The sequence below is a fragment of the Hylobates moloch genome, unplaced genomic scaffold, assembly GCF_009828535.3.
Source record: "Hylobates moloch isolate HMO894 unplaced genomic scaffold, HMol_V3 SCAFFOLD_21, whole genome shotgun sequence".
Taxonomy (NCBI): Eukaryota; Metazoa; Chordata; class Mammalia; order Primates; family Hylobatidae; genus Hylobates; species Hylobates moloch.
Genome location: NW_026652296.1, coordinates 26,560,485 through 26,580,060, shown reverse-complemented (window position 1 = coordinate 26,580,060; position 19,576 = coordinate 26,560,485). Strand labels below are relative to the sequence as shown.

The 19,576-nt window shown below is 43.1% G+C and overlaps 1 protein-coding gene and 1 pseudogene across 1 annotated transcript; both read left to right on the top strand.

The window, feature by feature from the left end:
* Positions 1-5,157: 5,157 nt before the first annotated feature.
* Positions 5,158-7,306, top strand: LOC116461270 (small ribosomal subunit protein uS5-like; annotated as a pseudogene).
* Positions 7,307-16,122: 8,816 nt separating this feature from the next.
* On the top strand, positions 16,123-18,700 carry LOC131382228 (endogenous retrovirus group K member 19 Rec protein-like). The gene is made up of 2 exons (XM_058433109.1): positions 16,123-16,326; positions 18,080-18,700. The coding sequence occupies exons 1-2, from the start codon at positions 16,123-16,125 to the stop codon at positions 18,134-18,136; spliced, it is 261 nt and encodes an 86-aa protein (XP_058289092.1). The 3' UTR covers positions 18,137-18,700.
* The last annotated feature ends 876 nt before the right edge of the window (positions 18,701-19,576 follow it).

The following is a 19,576-nucleotide window of genomic DNA, read 5'->3' as shown; positions in this document are numbered from 1 at the left end:
CCTTAGCCTCCTAAAGTGCTGGGATTATAAGCGTGAGCCACCACACCCAGCCAAGAAAGTCTTAATGAGACCTCATTGTACCTTCACTCCCTCTTTGGGAAATGCTACTGTGTTTGGCAAATACTCCTGACCACTTACAGTATGGAATGATTGGGCCATTATTAAAATAGCTTTAGAATCGTTTCAAACAGAAGAAGATAGCGTTTCAGTTTCTGATGCCCCTGAAAGCTGTGTAATAGATTGTGAAGAAGAGGCAGGGACAGAATTCGAGAAAGTAACGGAAAGTTCACAGTATAAAAAGGTAGAAGAGTCTGGCTGGGCGCGGGGGCTCACGCTTGTAATCCCAGCACTTTGGGAGGCCGAAGTGGATGGATCACAAGGTCAGGAGATCGAGACCATCCTGGCTAACACGGTGAAACCCCGTCTCTACTAAAAATGCCACTAGCCTGGTCCAGGTGATTGTCATCAGTTTTGGGATACTGCAACTTTTCTCTTGTTCCTTCATAACATTTGCCACAATTTGTTTAATTTGTCTGTTGTATACTTGTAATTTTCTTAATCTCACTTCACTACTAGAATGTATGCAAATTTCTCGAACATAGTACAGAAATTTGTCTTGTTAACTCTGATATTCCCAGCACCTAGCAGAGTGCCTGGCTGATCATAGGCACTTAATAAATATTTGGTGGCCGGGCGCGGTGGCTTATGCCTGTAATCCCAGCACTTTGGGAGGCTGAAGTGGGCAGATCACCTGAGTTCAGGAGTTCGTGACCAGCCTGGCCAACGTGGTGAAACCCTGTCTCTACTAAAAATACAAAAATTAGCCGGGCATGGTGGTGGGCACCTGTAATCCCAGCTACTCGGGAGGCTGAGGCAGGAGAATTGCTTAAATCCAGGAGGTGGAGGTTGCAGTAAGCAGAGATCGAGCCACTGCATTCCAGCCTGGGCAACAGAGCGAGACTCCGTCTCAAAAAAATAATAAATAAATATTTGATAAATATTCGTTGAATTAATGGTTGAAAACCCATTAGTCCCCAAAATTACATTGCTTACAATGAAATAGTTGAGGTTGGAGCCTTTATTTCATCATATATAGTAAAAATGACCGAAGTTAACATAATTAAGCTCAATTGTATTATAATATGTCTGAAAGAATATGTTAGAATTGAAATGGTTTACTTGGAACCCAGAAGGAGAAGAATAAGCCAGGATGGCTTATTCTATTCAGCAATGTTCAGGATAGAGAAATTATGAATCCAAAGAACATGGTTAAAAGCTAGTCATTAGAGAGGTATACTTGTTCTAGAGTGAAGATAAGCTCAGGCCTTACCTGTGGCCTGAATGAAATGGGTCTTAATACCATCTCTTTTTTCAAATGATCAGAAGATCATTTGCCAAATAACATTTTCATTACTGACTTAAAATCCTTGGTTCCTTTGCACTGGGAAGGAAATGCTCTGGACAGCAAACAAATATTTTACTCACTGGAAACACATTCTATGTTATATTCCACAGAGACTGTAACTGTGAGGATAGGATATTGTTAATGACAGCTGTGTCCCTAGTTCCTTAGAATAATGCTTCGCACAAAGTAGGTTCTTTACAAGTATTTGATGAATGAATGAATGTACATTAGTAAATTAGAATTATCCTTTATACCGCAATCTCTTATGAATTTGGTTATTGTGAATCAATCCTCAAGTATCTGTTCTATGATACATGCTTTAGGAAAATCAGATTTCTGGTTTTGGAGGCCAAATACATGAGTTCCTGAGCTCTGGTGCTCTACTCCAAGAGTCTTTGAATGGCTGGGCATGGTGGCTCACGCCTGTAATCCCAGCACTTTGGGAGGCTGAGGCAGGAGGATCACTTGAACTCAGGAGTTTGAGAGCAGCCTGGGCAGTATAGTGAGACCCTGTCTCTGTAACAGATAAAAAGCTCTGGGTATTTTTCACAACAAGTCATCCTCATGACTGCTGTGGAACAAAACAAGGGTCTTTGAGATCTTATTTGGTTAGTCCCTGACCTCCTTCTCCCGTATCTTTTTCTTGGTTCTCTTATAACTCCAGTTCATCCTCCATCTAGCCCATCGAGTTTCCTGGGGTGGGGGAAAAAAAAACTAATCGGCCGGGCGCGGTGGCTCACGCTTGTAATCCCAGCACTTTGGGAGGCCGAGGCGGGCGGATCACGAGGTCAGGAGATCGAGACCACGGTGAAACCCCGTCTCTACTAAAAATACAAAAAATTAGCCGGGCGTGGTGGCGGGCGCCTGTAGTCCCAGCTACTCGGAGAGGCTGAGGCAGGAGAATGGCGTGAACCCGGGAGGCAGAGCTTGCAGTGAGCCGAGATTGCGCCCCGCCACCGCCAGCCGGGGCGCAAGACCGAGAGACCCTCTCTAAAAAAAAAAAAAAAAAACTAATCAAGCTGCTCCCTTGCCTAAAAATCAGTTAATTCTCTGTTACCTTCAGAAGAATAGATTTCCACAGTCTGCCTCAAAGCCCCCCTCACCATGCTACTGTCTACCCTTCTTACCATTCTCCATTGTATATGCTGTTTCAGTCATACTAAATCATTTAATATTTCATAAACATGCTGTGCCGTTTCATTTTTTCCATGCTATTCCCTCTCTAGAATGTCCTTCCCTCCTGTTCCCGGAATCTGATGAACTCCTGTCATCCTTTAAGATCCAGATCTAGATTTTACTTTTTTAAAGAAGCCTTTGATTTCTCTATGAGGGAAAAAAATGATTCCTTTCTCTCTACTTGTCTTTTTTCTATTACAGCTCTTATATTATGTTGTAGCTGTCCTTGAGATCCTGGAGGGTAGGATCTGTACCTTACTCATATTTCTTTGCTTTCCCAAAACCTAGCACATGTTTGTGAATGCAGGCACCCATATGGGGTGATAGGTATAAGTGCTAATTACTAACTTGCACCAGTCTTCACTTCTTGAATGTCGCCTCCTTCCCAGAGAGGATGGGAAACCTCCCAGCTGTATTCTGTTTGGAATAATTGGATGTGAACATAGGAAATAAATATGTTTTACATACTCCTTTTATGATTCACTATAAAAGGAGGTGATCAGTTTTTGTTTTTGCTTTTTTGAGACAGGGTCTCACTTTGTCACCTAGGCTGGAGTGCAGTGGCATGATCATGGCTCACTGCAGCCTCAAACTCCTGGGCTCAGGCAATCCTCCTGCCTCATCCTCTCAAGTAGCTAGGACTACAGGCACGTACCTCCACACCCAGCTAATTAAAAAAAAATTGTAGAGATGGGGTCTCACTGTGTTGCCCCAGCTGGTCTCAAAGTCCTGGCCTCAAGTGATTCTCCCACCTTGGCCTCCCAGTGTGCTGGGATTACAGGCATGAGCCATAAAAGCACCTGATAGTCTTCTTGAAAGATTAGCAGGCTTTCAGTAAGGAGTAATTAAGTGTACCTTGTATACACTCAGCACCTTGGTCACTATTCATTGCCCATCTTTCTCCCTTGCTCTTAAGAGACTTATAACCCCAGTACCCAGCACAGTGCATAGCACCTATTAGGAGCTCAGTAAACATTTGTTGAGGCTGGGTGCAGTGGCTCATGTCTGTAATCCCAACACTTTGGGAGGCCACAGTAGGAGGATTGCTTGAGGCCAGGAGTTTGAGACCAGCCTGGACAGCATAGTGAGACCCTGTCTCTACAAAAAAAAATTTTTTTTAAATTAGCCAGGCATGGTGGCATGTGCCAGTGGCCCCAGCTAATCAAGAGGCTGAGGCAAGAGGATCCCTTGAGCTCAGGAGTTCGAGGCTGCAGTGAGTTATGATCACACCACTGCACTCCACCCTGGGTGACAGAGCAAGACCCTGTCTCTTAAAAAAAATCAATTAGGCCGGGCACGGTGGCTCACGCCTGTAATCCCAGCACTTTGGGAGGCCGAGGCGGGCGGATCACAAGGTCAGGAGATCAAGACCATCCTGGCTAACACGGTGAAACCCCGTTTCTACTAAAAATACAAAAAATTAGCTGGGCGAGGTGGCAGGCGGCCTGTAGTCCCAGCTACGCGGGAGGCTGAGGCAGGAGAATGGCGTGAACCCTGGGGGGCGGAGCCTGCAGTGAGCCAAGATAGCGCCACTGCACTCCAGCCTGGGTGAAAGAGCAAGACTCCGTCTCAAAAAAAAAAAAAAAAAAAAATCAATTAAAAAAAAGAATATGAATGTTTTTTAATGATGTTATCCAAGGTTATTTAGTATCTTGCCATCTGTACAGAAGACTTCAAAACTCTTAAGAAAACCATAGTGAGATCCTACCTTACACCCAGTAGAACTGCTATTAATTAAAAAAAAAAAAACCTCCAGAAAATGACACATATTATCAAGATGTGGAAAAACTGGAACCCGTGTGTATGTTGGCAAGACTGTAAAATGATGCAGCCCCTATGGAAAAGAGTATGGTGGTTCCTCATACATTTTTAAACAGAATTACCATATAATCTAACAATTCAATTACTACGTATATTTAAAAAAAAAATTAAAAAAAACAAAAAAAAACCTGAAAGGGCTGGATGTGGTAGCTCACACCTGTAATCCCAGCACTTTGGGAGGCTGACGCAGGCGGATCACCTGAGGTCAGGAGTTCGAGACCAGCCGTGGTCAACATGGTAAAACCCCATCTCTACTAAAAATACAAAAAATTAGCTGGACATGGTGGCGGGCGCCTGTAATCCCAGCTACTCAGGAGGCTGAGGCAGGAGAAACGCTTGAGCCCAGGAGGCAGAGGTTGCAGTGAGCCGAGATCGTGCCATCACACTCCAGCCTGGGCAACAAGAGCGAAGCTCCATCTCAGAAAAAAAAAAAACAAAAAAAAACTGAAAGCAGTGTCTCAAAGAGATATTTTTATGTCCATGTTCACAGCAGCATTATTCATACCTGGGAAGCACCCCGGGTGTCCATCAGTGGATGAATGGGTAATCAAAATATGGTGTGTACATACAATAGAATATCATTCAGCCTTAAAAAGGAAGGAAATTCTGATACATGCCACAATATGGATGAACCTTAAGAACATTATGCTTAGTGAAATAAGCAAGCCACAAAAAGATGAATACTGTGTTATCCATTTATTTGAGGTACCTAGAATAGTCAAATTCATAGAAACAGAAAGTAGAATGGCGGTTGCTAGGGGCTAGGGAGAGAGGGGGGAAGAGAGAGTTGTTGTCTAATGGGTACAGAGTTCCAGTTTTGCAAGATGGAAAGAGTTCTGGAAATTGGTTGTACAACAATGTGAATGTACTTAAAAATGCTTGAAATGATAAATTTTATGGTATTTGTATTTTACCATATTTTTTAAAAAGAGAGCACTAGTCGGGCGCGGTGGCCCACGCCTGTAATCCCAGCACTTTGGGAGGCCGAGGCAGGTGGATCACGAGGTCAGAAGATCGAGCCCATCCTGGCTAACATGGTGAAACCCCATCTCTACTGAAAATACAAAAAATTAGCCGGGCGTGGTGGCAGGCGCCTGTAGTCCCAGCTACTGGGGAGGCTGAGGCAGGAGAATGGCATGAACCCGGGAGGCAGAGCTTGCAGTGAGCCGAGATTGCGCCACTGCACTCCAGCCTGGGCGACAGAGCGAGACTCCGTCTAAAAAAAAAAAAAACAGAGCACTAAACTGGGAGACAAAAGAGCAAGGTTGGAGTTCTTGGTTGTTTTCCACAGATAGATGAGTCTCAAGGAATTTGAGACTTCCTTGAAACTCAAGCAATGAGTAAAGAAGTACTTCCTTGAAACTCGAGGAAGTACTCAAGGAAGTTGAGTAAAGGAAGCTTCTTTACTCATTGCTTCTGTTAATTCATCTTTAAACAGGATAAAAAAGACTGTGGAGTCTGGATTTGTATGAGGATCAAATAAAAACAAAAAAAACAAACGTTTAAAATAATTTTTTGAGTTGTAGTTATTCCCAGTATTCCAGAGCCTCTGATCTCTTGATATTTGTTACAAGTTTCACATCTTATTTCATAATGAAATGCTAAAGATGCCTCAGCAATAGCCAGTTGACTTCAAAGGTCTTGTATGAGGAATCCTTTTAATTTGGGCTATTCACCTTATAATTTGGTCCTGGGAAAACAGCAAATAAATAAACTCTTATGAGGACTATTGATGATCTAAGATGCTAATTATCAATGTAGTTTAGCATGAACTAATGAAATACAAGCTCAAGATTTTCATGTTAGTATAAAAAAGCTCTTCTTCAACAAATCCCCAAATGGCGGATGATGCCGGTGCAGGGGGCGGCAGGGCGGGGGGTGCGGGGGTGGGGCGGAGGCCCCTGCAGCCCTGGGAGGGATGGGGAACCGCAGTGGCTTCTGCAGAGGTTTCGGCAGTGGCATCCGGAGCCGGGGTCACGGCCGTGGACTGGTCAGGAGCCGAGGCCGTGGAGCTCGCAGAGGCAAGGCCGAGGATAAGGAGTAGATGCCCGTCACCAAGCTGGGCCACCTGGTCAAGGACTTGAAGATCAAGTACCTGGAGGATGTCTCTTCTCCCTGCCCATCAAGGAATCTGAGACCATTGACTTTTTCCTGGGGTCCTCTCTCAAGGAAGAGGGTTTGAAGATTATGCCGGTGCAGAAGCAGACCCGCGCCGGCCAACGCACCAGGTTCAAGGCGTTTGTTGCCATCAGGGACTACAATGGCCACATCGGTCTGGGCGTTAAGTGCTCCAAGGAGGCGGCTACTGCCATCCGCGGGGCTGTCATCCTGACCAAGCACTCCATTGTCCCCATGCGCAGAGGCTACTGGGGGAACAAGATGGGCAAGCCCACACCGTCCCTTGCAAGGTCACAGGCCGTTGCGCTCTGTGCTGGTGCGCCTCATCCCTGAACCCAGGGGCACTGGCATCGTCTCCGCACCTGTGCCCAAGAAGCTCCACATGATGGCTGGTATTGATGACTGCTACGCCTCAGCCAGGGGCTGCACTGCCACCCTGGCAACTTTGCCAAGGCCACCTTCGACACCATTTCTAAGACCTACAGCTACCTGACCCTCGACCTCTGGAAGGAGACTATATTCACCAAGTCTCCCTGGGAGGAATTCACTGACCACCTCGTCAAGACCCACACCACAGTCTCCATGCAGAGGACCCAGGCTCCAGCCGTGGCTACAACATAGGGTTTTTATACAAGAAAAACAAAATGAATTAAGCCTGAAAAAAAAAAAAAAAGCTGGTCTCAAATTAGGGGCCAACATGGAAGAATTACTATCTGTTGAGTACTTACTGTCAGGCCCTATAGATGTTACATGCATTATCTCATTTAATACTCAAGAACAGCCTTGTCAGGTTAAAAATATTATACCCATTTTATAAACAGGTTAACAAAGGCTCAGAGAATGTAAGTCACTTACGCAACATAACACAGTGAGTAACAGAGATGAAATTCGAGCCCAAGTCTGTGTGAATCTGAAGCCCATATTCTTTCTACTATGTTACAGTGCCTCTGAAAATATATTTAACTATGCCTACTGGTAGTAGAGTTTATGATAAATGACATATATTTGATGTTTATATATTTATATCAATTATTTTACTTCATCATTACAAGTAAGATAGACTATCTAGGGATGATTATCACCACTTTACAGATGAGGAAACAGATGGTCAGAAAATTTAGCTTACCTAGCTTCAGACCAGTAAATGATAATAATAGAGCTTGGACACATGTACTGCAGCTCTCAGACTCCTGCTTTTTCCACATTGGCCTATGAGACTAGAATTTTATCTATATTTTATCTATGAATTTTCTTTTTTCTTTTTTTTTTTTTTTTTTTTTTGAGACGGAGTCTTAGTCTGTCGCCCAGGCTGGAGTGCAGTGGTGCAATCTTGACTCACTGCAACCTCTGTCTCCCAGCTTCAAGCGATTCTCCTGCCTCAGCCTCCCAAGTAGCTGGGAGGGATTACAGGTGCCTGCCACCGTGCCCGGCTAATTTTTGTATTTTTAGTAGAGATGGGGTTACACCATCTTGGCCAGGCTGATCTTGAACTCCTGATCTCATGATCCACTCGCCTTGGCCTCCCAAAGTGCTGGATTACAGGCGTGAGCCACCTCGCCCAGCCATATCTACGAATTTTCTGGTTCTAACTCTTTTTAATAGGAGCAAAGAGTGGACATCTGGACAGTCTTGCACTTCTGTTTATGCTTGGACAGATTAAACACATGTTTATCCCTGTTCACTCCCCAAATCACTGAAGTGACAGTGAGTTAACATTTTTAGGGTTACCAGTCTACAGACAAAGAGAATAAGAAAGAAATCAATAGCAGATTAAGGATATCAACACATTTTTGGAAGATGGAAAACCATAATTGAGCTGAGAAAACAATTCTAAATGTTTGCTGAGGGTTAGACTAACAAGGGACAAACAGATTCGTATTGCAGAACACTAGAATGTCAGGACTGGGACAGAGCAGATCAGAGGTGATGTGAGAGGCAGAAAAGAAAGGGTTTGGCTGAAAGCCTTTATAGGAAGTGAAACTGCCAGGTCTTTTTCTCCATCCCACTCACTTAGACAACTATCCTTTCATCTCCCTAGCAGCCCCTGGGACAAAATTGAGGTAGAGAAGTTCCAGACACTGAGATACCAGGCACAGCTAAAGATAATAGCAGGGAGGCTAAGGTAGGAGGATTTCAGACTGAAAACAGAGATTAGATGAATTGTCTACATGCTGAATGGTGAAGCGCACTCAGTCCTCCTGCTGAAATTTACTCCAGGAATGCTGACAGCAAGGCTTGTATTCTCCAGGCAAGATATCAGGGAATTAATTTTAATTAATTAACCCCAGAGGAAAGATCTATACATACTGATATTTGAGGTCCCCCAACAAAACACCTAGGTACCCACTTTATCATCCTACAGATAAACTTCCTGTTAACACAGAGCTTCCAAATACTTAGTGACTCACTCTTAAATATGAAGAGACAACAGGCCGGGCGCGGTGGCTCACGCTTGTAATCCCAGCACTTTGGGAGGCCGAGGCGGGCGAATCACGAGGTCAGGAGATCGAGATCACGGTGAATAAAAGGTGGGGTGTATCCCACTACAGAGGCTGAGGCAGGAAAGGCTGAACCGGAGGCGGAATTGCATGACCGAGACCCCCGGAAAAAGAAGAGACAACAAAGGGTCACCAGATATTTAAGATAAACTTTCACCAGGAAAGACAGCTTCAAATAGAAAAAAAAGAAACTCAAAGGGAACAGACACTGAAGAGAACAGAAAAATATTTTTAAAAAACAATAAGCAGTCTATGAGAGATAGTAGAAAATACTGCATCCATAAAGCAAAGATAAAATGCTCCAAAAAGAAAAAAAAAACAGAATGAGTAACAGCTCTGGGGAATTAAAAATATAATAGAAAAATTGGCTGGGCATTATGGCTCATGCCTGTAATCCCAGCACTTTGAGAGGCCAAGGTAGAAGGATTGTTTAAAGCCAGGATTTCGAGACCAACCTGGGCAATATAGATAGACCTCTTCTCTGCTAAACTTTTTTTTTTTTTTTTTTTTTTTTTTTGAGACGGAGTCTCGCTCTGTCGCCCAGGCTGGAGTGCAGTGGCGCAATCTCGGCTCACTGCAAGCTCCGCCTCCCGGGTTCACGCCATTCTCCTGCCTCAGCCTCTCCGAGTAGCTGGGACTACAGGCGCCCGCCACCACGCCCGGCTAATTTTTTGTATTTTTAGTAGAGACGGGGTTTCACCGTGGTCTCGATCTCCTGACCTCATGATCCGCCCGCCTCAGCCTCCCAAAGTACTGGGATTACAAGCGTTAGCCACTGCGCCCGGCTTAAACTTTTTTTTTAAAAGAAAAATTAGGCTTGGTGCAGTGGCTCACGCCTGTAATCCCAGCACTTTGGGAGGCCGAGGCGGGCAGATCACGAGGTCAGGAGATTGAGGCCATCCTGGCTAACACGGTGAAACCCCATCTGTACTAAAAATACAAAAAATTAGCCGGGCATGATGGCGGACACGTGTAGTCCCAGCTACTAGGGAGGCTGAGGCGGGAGAATGACACGAACCCAGGAGGCAGAGCTTGCAGTAAGCTGAGATCACACCACTGCACTCCAGCCTGGGCAAAGAGCGAGACTCCATCTCAAAAAAAAAAAAATTAATTAATTAATTAATTAATTAAAAAAAGAAAAAAATTAGCCAGCTGTGGTGGGTCATGCATGTGGTCCCAGCTACTTAGGAGGCTGAGTCAGGGGGGTTGCTCAAGCCCAGGAGATGGAGGCTGCAGTGAGCTATGATCATGCCACTGCACTCCAGCCTGGGCAATACAGCAAGACCTGTTCTCAAATAATAATAATAATAGAAAAATAATTTATATGTCTTTATATATAAAGTTGAGGAAATCTCTCAGAAAGTAGAACAGAAATACAAATGGAAAAATAAAAGAGAAAAGATAATTAGAGGATGAATCCATAAAGTCGACCATTAGATTAACAGGAGTTCTGGAAATACAGAAGAAATGGAAGAAAATTATCAAAGAAACTATGAGTTTCCAGAGTGGCAGAGCCTGCTGAGTGCCCAGCATAATGAAAGAAAACAAAACAAAGGAAAAACATCATGGCACATCATCATGAAATTTTTTAACACAAAGGATAAAGAGAAAATCAAAAATCTTGGTGATAGGAGGTGAGGAGGGGGCAGGGAAAGTGCAACGGGTTACTTATGAAAGAGCAGGTAATAGGAATAGCATATTTGTCAGTAGTAACATTAGTGGCTAGAAGACGATATAGGGAGGCTTTCAAAATTCTGAGAGAAACTACGTTTTCAATCTAGAACTCCTATACTAAGCCATATTATCAGTCATGTATGAGGAATAAATAAGTATATTTTTAGGCATGCAAGGATCAGAAATTTACCCTTCATCCCCACATAACTTTTCTTAGGAAACCACTGGAGGATATGCTCTAGTAAAACAAGAAAGACAGAAAAAAAAAAATCCTAAAATTTGTATGGAACAAAAAGTCCAAATAGTCAAAGCAATCATAAGCAAAAAGAACAAAGCTAGAGGCATCACACCGCCTGACTTTAAAATATATTGCAAGGCTCTAATAACCAAAACAGCATGGTATTGATATAAAAACACAGACCAAGAGAACAAAAAGAGAACCCAGAAATAAATCCACGTACAGCCAGTTGATTTTTGACAAAGGTACCAAGCACACACACTGGGGAAAAATGTTGTTGGGAAAACTGGATATCCATATCCAGAAGAATGAAACTAAACTCCTGTCTCTTACTATATGCAAAAAATCAACTCAAAATGTGTAGGGAAAAGAAAGAGAGATCAGATCTAGAAAAAGGAAGACAAAAGAAACTCCATTTTGATCTGTACTAAGAAAAATTGTTCTGCTTTGAGATGCTGTTAATCTGTAACTCTTGTCCCAACCTTGTGCTCACAAAAACGTGTGCTGTATTGACTCAAGGTTTAAGTGATTTAGGGCTGTGCAGGATGTGCTTTGTTAAAAATGTTTTTGCAGCGAGGTGCAGTGGCTCACGCCTGTAATCCCAGCACTTTGGGAGGCCGAGGCGGGCAGATCATGAGGTCAGGAGATCGAGACCATCTTGGCTAATATGGTGAAACCCCGTCTGTACTAAAAATACAAAAGATTAGCCAGGCGTGGTGGTGGGCGCCTGTAGTCCCAGCTACTTGGGAAGCTGAGGCAGGAGAATGTCATGAACCCGGGAGGCAGAGCTTGCAGTGAGCCGAGATCAAGCCACTGCACTCCAGCCTGGGTGACAGAGCAAGACTCCCTCTCAAAAAAAAAAAAAAAAAAAAAAAAATGTGTTTGCAGGCAGTAGGCTTTGTGAAAGTCATCGCCATTCTCCATTCTCTATTAACCAGGGACACAATGCACTGTGGAAGGCCGCAGGGACCTCTGCCCAAGAAAGCCAGGGTATTGTCCAGGTTTCCCCCCACTGAGACAGCCTGAGATATGGCCTCGTGGGAAGGGAAAGACCTTATAGCCCCCCAGCCCGACACCCATAAAGGGTCTGCGCTAAGGAGGATTAGTGAAAGAGGAAGGACTCTATGCGGTTGAGATAAGAGGAAGGCATCTGTCTCCTGCACATCCCTGGGAATGGAATGTCTCGGTGTAAAACCCGACCGTACGTTCTATTTACTGAGATAGGAGAAAACTGCCTTATGGCTGGAGGTGAGATATCATGGCAGCAATACTGCTCTGTTACTCAACACTGCACTGAGGTGTTTATGTAAGGTGAAACATAAATCTAGCGATTGTGCACATCCAGGCACAGCACCTTTTCTTAAACTTATTTATGACAGAGTCTTTGCTCACATGTTCTTCTGCTGGCCCTCTCCCCACCTTTAGCCTATAGCCCCGCCACATTCCCCTCACCAAGACAGTAAAGATGGTGATCAATAAATACTGGGGAAACTCAGAGACCAGCGCCGGTGCAGGTCCTCACTTGCTGAGCGCCGGTCCCCTGGGCCCACTTTTCTTCCGCTATACTTTGTCTCTATGTCTTATTTCCTTTTCTCAGTCTCTCGTCTCCACCTTGCAAGAAATACCCACAGGCGTGGAGGGGCAGGCCCTCTTTATCTGGTGCCCAATGTGGGTTCCTTTCTCTAAGGTGAGATACGCTAGAGCGTGATCATTGAAGACAAATCGATGAGAGATTCCCGAAGACTTCCACGGTCAGCCTTGCGGTAAGCTTGTGCACTCGGAGAAACCCAGGGTAAGAATGGGTCAAACGGAAAGCAAATATGCCTCTTATCTCAGCTTTATTAAAGTTAATTTAAGAAGAGGGGGAGTTAGAGCCTCTACAGAAGATCTAATCACGCTATTTCGAACAATAGAACAATTCTGCCCATGGTTTCCAGAACAGGGAACTTTAGATCTAAAAGACTGGAAAAAAATTGGCAAAGAATTAAAACAAGCAAATAGGGAGGATAAAATCATCCCACTTACAGTATGGAATGATTGGGCCATTATTAAAATAGCTTTAGAATCGTTTCAAACAGAAGAAGATAGCGTTTCAGTTTCTGATGCCCCTGAAAGCTGTGTAATAGATTGCGAAGAAGAGGCAGGGACAGAATTCGAGAAAGTAACGGAAAGTTCACAGTATAAAAAGGTAGAAGAGTCTGGCTGGGCGAGGGGGCTCACGCTTGTAATCCCAGCACTCTGGGAGGCCGAGGTGGATGGATCACAAGGTCAGGAGATCGAGACCATCCTGGCTAACACGGTGAAACCCCGTCTCTACTAAAAAATACAAAAAATTAGCCAGGCGTGGTGGCAGGCGCCTGTAGTCCCAGCTACTCGGGAGGCTGAGGCAGGAGAATGGCGTGAACCCGGGAGGCAGAGCTTGCAGTGAGCCAAGACGGCGCCACTGCACTCCAGCCTGGGCGATAGAGCGAGACTCCGTATCAAAAAAAAAAAAAAAACAACAAACAAACAAAAAAAAGCGTAGAAGAGTCTGAGTCTGTAATGGCTCGGTCAATGGAAAATGTTGACTACAGTCAATTACAGGAGGTAATAGATTATGAACCATCAAAATTGGGAGGAAAGGGTCTAGAACTATTGGGGCCATCAGAGTCTAAACCATGATGGCCAACTCCTCCTTCCGCAGTTCAGATGCCCATAACATTACAACCTCAAATGCAGGTTAGACAAGTACAAACCCCAAGAGAATATCAGATAGAAAAGGATAGAGTCTCTATCACAGCAATGCCAATCCAGACACAGTATTCACAATATCAGCCAGTAGAAAGTAAGACCCAACCGCCGGTACCCTACCAATACTGGCCGCCAGCCGAACTTCAGTATCGGCCGCCCCCAGAAAATAAGTATGGACAGCCAGGAAGGTTTCCAGCACCACAGGGCACGCACGACGCTATAGCCTCAGCCGCCCACTATGAGACTTAATCCTACACCACCACCTAGTGGACAGGCTTGTGCTTACATGAAATTATTGAGAAGGCAAGAAAACAAGGAGAGAGACTGAGGCGTTTTAATTTCTAGTAATATTAGAGCCCATACTACCTGGGAAGGGTCCTCCCCAAGCTGATGCCAGATATGAGTCCTTTTCTATAAAAATGCTAAAAGACATGAGAGAGGGATTAAAACAGTATGGACTCAATTCTGCTTATGTGAGAACATTATTAGATTCCATTGCTCATGGAAATAGACTTATTCCTTATGACTGGGAAATTTTGGCCAAATTATCACTCTCACCTTCTCAATTTTTACAATTTAAGACCTGGTGGATTGATGGGGTACAACAATAGATCCGAAAAAATAGGGCCGCCAATCCCAGTTAACACAGATGCAGGTAAAGAACAGAAAAATTAAACCACAAAAAATAGAAATAAGAAAAGACACATTAAAAACGTTAAATGACTTTCAAAAATTGCTAGGAGATATTAATTGGATTCGGCCAACTCTAGGCATTCCCACTTATGCCATGTCAAATTTGTTCTCTATCTTAAAAGGGGACCCGGACTTAAATAGTAAAAGAATCTTAACCCCAGAGGCAGCAAAAGAAATTGAATTAGTTGAAGAAGAAATTTGGTCAGCACAAGTAAATAGACTAGATCCCTTGGCCCCACTCCAACTTTTGATTTTTGCTACTGCACATTCTCTGACAGGCATCACTGTTCAAAATACTGATCTTGTGGAGTGGTCATTCCTTCCTCACAGTACAATTAAGACTTTTACATTGTACTTGCATCAAATAGCTATATTAATTGGTCAGGCAAGGTTATGAATAGTAAAATTGTGTGGAAGTGACCCAGACAAAATCATTGTTCTTTAAACAAGGAACAGGTTAGACAAGGCTTTATCAATTCTTGTACATGGCAGACTGGTCTTGCTGATTTTGTGGGAATTATTGACAATCATTACCCAAAAACAAAAACCTTCCAGTTTTTAAAATTGACTACTTGGATTTTACCTAAAATTACCAGACATAAACCTTTAGAAAATGCTCTGACAGTGTTTACTGATGGTTCCAGCAATGAAAAAGTGGCTTACATTGGGCCAAAAGAACAAGTCATCGAAACTCAATATCACTGGGCTCAAAGAGCAGAGTTGGTTACAGTCATTACAGTGTTACAAGGTTTTAATCAGCCTATTAATATTGTATCAGATTCTGCATATGTAGTACAGGCTACAAGGGATGTTGAGACAGCCCTAATCAAATATAGTATGGATGATCAGTTAAACCAGCTGTTCAATTTATTACAACAAACTGTGAGAAAAAGAAATTTCCCATTTTATATTACTCACATTCGAGCACACACTAATTTACCAGGGTCTTTAACTAAAGCAAATGAACAAGCTGACTTACTGGTATCATCTGCATTCATAAAAGCACAAGAACTTCATGCCTTTGACTCACGTAAATGCAGCAGCATTAAAAAATAAATTTGATATCTCATGGAAACAGGCAAAAAATATTATACAACATTGCACCCAGAGTCAAATCCCAGAGGTCTACGTCCTAATGCGTTATGGCAAATGGATGTCACACATGTATCTTCATTTGGAAAATTATCATTTGTCCATGTGACAGTTGATACTTATTCACATTTCATATAGGCAACTTGTGAGACAGGAGAAAGTACTTCCCATGTGAAGAGACATTTATTATATTGTTTTGCTCTCATGGGAGTTCCAGCAAAAATTAAAACTGACAATGGGCCAGGATACTGTAGTAAAACATTCCAAAAGTTCTTAAATCAGTGGAAAATTACACATGCAACAGGAATTCCCTGTAATTCCCAAGGATAGGCCATAGTTGAAAGAACTAATAGAACACTCAAAACTCAATTGGTTAAACAAAAAAGAAGGGGGAGACAGTAAGGAGTATACCACTCCTCTGATGCAACTTAATCTAGCACTCTATACTTTAAATTGTTTTAACATTTATAGAAATTAGACTACTACCTCTGCAAAACAACAACTTACTGGTAAAAAGAACAGCCCACATGAAGGAAAACTAATTTGGTGGAAAGAAAACAAAAATAAAACATGGGAAATAGGGAAGGTGGGAACATGGGGGAGAGGTTTTGTTTGTGTTTCACCAGGGGTAAATCAGCTTCCTGTTTAGATATCAACTAGACATTTGAAATTCTACAATGAACCCATTGGAGATGCAAAGAAAATCACCTCCGCAGAGACGGAGACACCACAGTCAAGCACCATTGACTCGCCAGATGAACAAAATGGTGATATCAGAAGAACAGATGAAGTTGCCATCCACCAAGAAAGCGGAGCCGCCGACTTGGGCACAATTTAAAAAGCGGACACAGTTCTCCGAAAAAAGCCTGGAGAACACAAGGGTGACATAAACTCCAGAGAGTATGCTGCTTGCAGCTTTGATGATTGTATCAACGATGGTAAGACTCCCCATGTCTGCAGGAGCAGCTGCAGATAATTATACTTACTAGGCCTACGTGCCTTTCCCGCCCTCTATTGGGGCAGTCACACGGATGGATAATCCTATTGAAGTGTATGTTAATAATAGTGCATGGGTACCTGGCCCCATAGATGATCGTTGCCCTGCCCAACTCGAGGAAGAAGGAATGATGATGAATATTTCAATTGGGTATCATTATCCTCCTATTTGCTTAGGGAGGGCATAAGGATGCTTAATGACTGAAACCCAAAATTGGTTGGTAGAAGTACCTACTGTCAGTACCACCAGTAGACTTACTTATCACATGGTAAGTGGAATGTCACTCAGGCCACAGGTAAATTATTTACAGGACCCTTCTTATCAAAGATCATTATAATCTAGGCCTAAGGGGAAGCCTTGCCCCAAGGAAATTCTCAAAGGATCAAAAAGCCCAGAAGTTTTCGTTTGGGAAGAATGTGTGGCTGATAGTGCAGTGATATTACAAAACAATTAATTCAGAACTATTATAGATTGGGCATCTCGAGGTCAATTCTACCACAGTTGCACAGGACAAACTCAATCGTGTTCCAGTGCACATGTGAGTCCAGCTGTGAACAGTGACTTCAGAGAAGGTTTAGATAAAAATAAGTACAAAAGGTTAGAATCTCCCTACCCTTGGGAATGGGGAGAAAAAGTAATCTCTGCTCCAAGACCAAAGATAATAAGTCCTGTCATTGCTCCTGAACATCTAGAATTATGGTGGCTTACTATGGCCTCGCACCACATTGGAATTTGGTCTGGAAATCAAGTTATAGGAACAAAAGACCATAAGCCATCTTATACCATTGACCTAAATTCCAGTCTGACAATTCCTTTGGAAAGGTGTGTAAAACCCCCTTATATGCTAATTGTAGCAAACATAGTTATTAAACCAGATTCCCAAACTATAACCTGTGAAAATTATAGATTGTTTACTTGCATTGATTAGACTTTTAATTGGCAGCACCGTATTCTACTAGTGAGAGCAAGAGAGGGCGTGTGGATCCCTGTGTCCATGGACCAACCCTGGGAGGCTTCGCCATCCATCCATATTTTGACTGAAGTATTAAAAGGAGTTCTAAATAGATCCAAAAGATTCATTTTTACTTTGATTGCAGTGATTATGGGATTAATTGCAGTCACAGCTACGGCTGCTGTGGCAGTCTAAACATGCACTCTTCTGTTCAGACAGTACACTTTGTTAACAATTGGCAAAAAAATTCTATGAGATTGTGGAATTCACAATCTGGTATCGATCAAAAATTGGCAAACCAATTAATGATCTTAGACAAACTGTCTTTTGGACGGGAGATAAGCTCATGAGCTTGGAAATCGTTTGCAGTTACACTGTGACTGGAATACGTCAGATTTTTGTATTACACCCCGAGCCTATAATGAGTCTGAGCATCACTGGGACATGGTTAGACGCCATCTACAGGGAAGAGAAGATAATCTCACTTTAGACATTTTAAAATTAAAAGAGCACATTTTCAAAGTATCAAAAGCCCATTTACATTTCGTACCAGGAACTGAGGCAATCGTGGGAGCTGCTGATGGCTTCACAAATCTCAACCCTGTCACTTGGGTTAAAACCCTCGGAAGTTCCACTATTGTAAATTTCGTATTAATCCTTGTGTGCCTGTTCTGTCTGTTGTTAGTCTACAGGTGTACCCAGCAGCTCCGAAGAGACAGCGACCATCAAGAACAGGCCATAATGATGATGGCAGTTTTGTCAAAAGAAAATGGGGAAGTGTGAGGAAAAGAAAAAGAGATCAGATTGTTACTGTGTCTACCTAGAAAAAGGAAGACAAAAGAAACTCCATTTTGATCTGTACTAAGAAAAATTATTCTGCTTTGAGATGCTGTTAATCTGTAACTCTTGTGCCAACCCTGTGCTCACAAAAACATGTGCTGTACTGACTCAAGGTTTAAGGGAGGGCTGTGCAGGATGTGCTTTGTTAAAAATGTTTTTGCAGGCAGTATGCTTTGTGAAAGTCATCGCCATTCTCCATTCTCTATTAACCAGGGACACAATGCACTGTGGAAGGCTGCAGGCACTCCTGCCCAAGAAAGCCTGGGTATTGTCCAGGTTTCCCCCCACTGAGACAGCCTGAGATATGGCCTCGTGGGAAGGGAAAGACCTTATAGCCTCCCAGCCCGACACCCATAAAGGGTCTGTGCTAAGGAGGATTAGTGAAAGAGGAAGGACTCTATGCGGTTGAGATAAGAGGAAGGCATCTGTCTCCTGCACATCCCTGGGATTGGATGTCTCGGCGTAAAACCGACCATACATTCTATTTACTGAGATAGGAGAAAACCACCTTATGGCTGCAGGTGAGACATCATGGCAGCAATACTGCTCTGTTACTCTTTATACTGCACTGAGGTGTTTATGTAAGCTTAAACATAAATCTAGCGATTGTGCACATCCAGGCACAGCACCTTTTCTTAAACTTATTTATGACAGAGTCTTTGCTCACATGTTCTTCTGCTGGCCCTCTCCCCACCTTTACCCTATTGCCCCGCCACATTCCCCTCATCAAGACAGTAAAGATGGTGATCAATAAATACTGGGGAAACTCAGAGACCAGCGCCGGTGCAGGTCCTCACTTGCTGAGCGCCGGTCCCCTGGGCCCACTTTTCTTCCACTATACTTTGTCTCTATGTCTTATTTCCTTTTCTCAGTCTCTCGTCTCCACCTTGCGAGAAATACCGACAGGCGTGGAGGGGCAGGCTCCCTTCAAAAATGCATTAAAGACTGAAATGTACTCCAAACTATAGAACTACTAGAAGAAAACATGGGGAAACACTCTAGGATATTGGTCTAGGCAAAGACTTTATGACTAAGACCTCAAAAGCACAGGCAACAAAAACAAAAATAGACAAATGGGACTATACTAAACTAAAAAGTTTCTGCACAGCAAAGTAAACAACAGAATGAAGAGATAACCTGTTGAATGGTACAAAATATTTGCAAACCATTCATCTAATAAGGGATTAATATCCAGAATATACATGGAACTCAAACAACACAACAGCAAAAACAATTCCATTTTTAAAAGTGGGCAAAGGATCTGAACAGACATTTCTCAAAAGAAGACATACAAAGGCCATCTAGTATATGAAAAAATGCTCAATATTACTAATCATCATAG

Bases quoted from the DNA above. Each gene is read 5' to 3' on its own strand.
- LOC131382228 (XM_058433109.1), top strand. From the start codon at position 16,123: ATGAACCCATTGGAGATGCAAAGAAAATCACCTCCGCAGAGACGGAGA. The intron at 16,327-18,079 runs GTGACATAAACT...GTCTGTTGTTAG, and splicing joins AAAGCCTGGAGAACACAAGG to TCTACAGGTGTACCCAGCAG.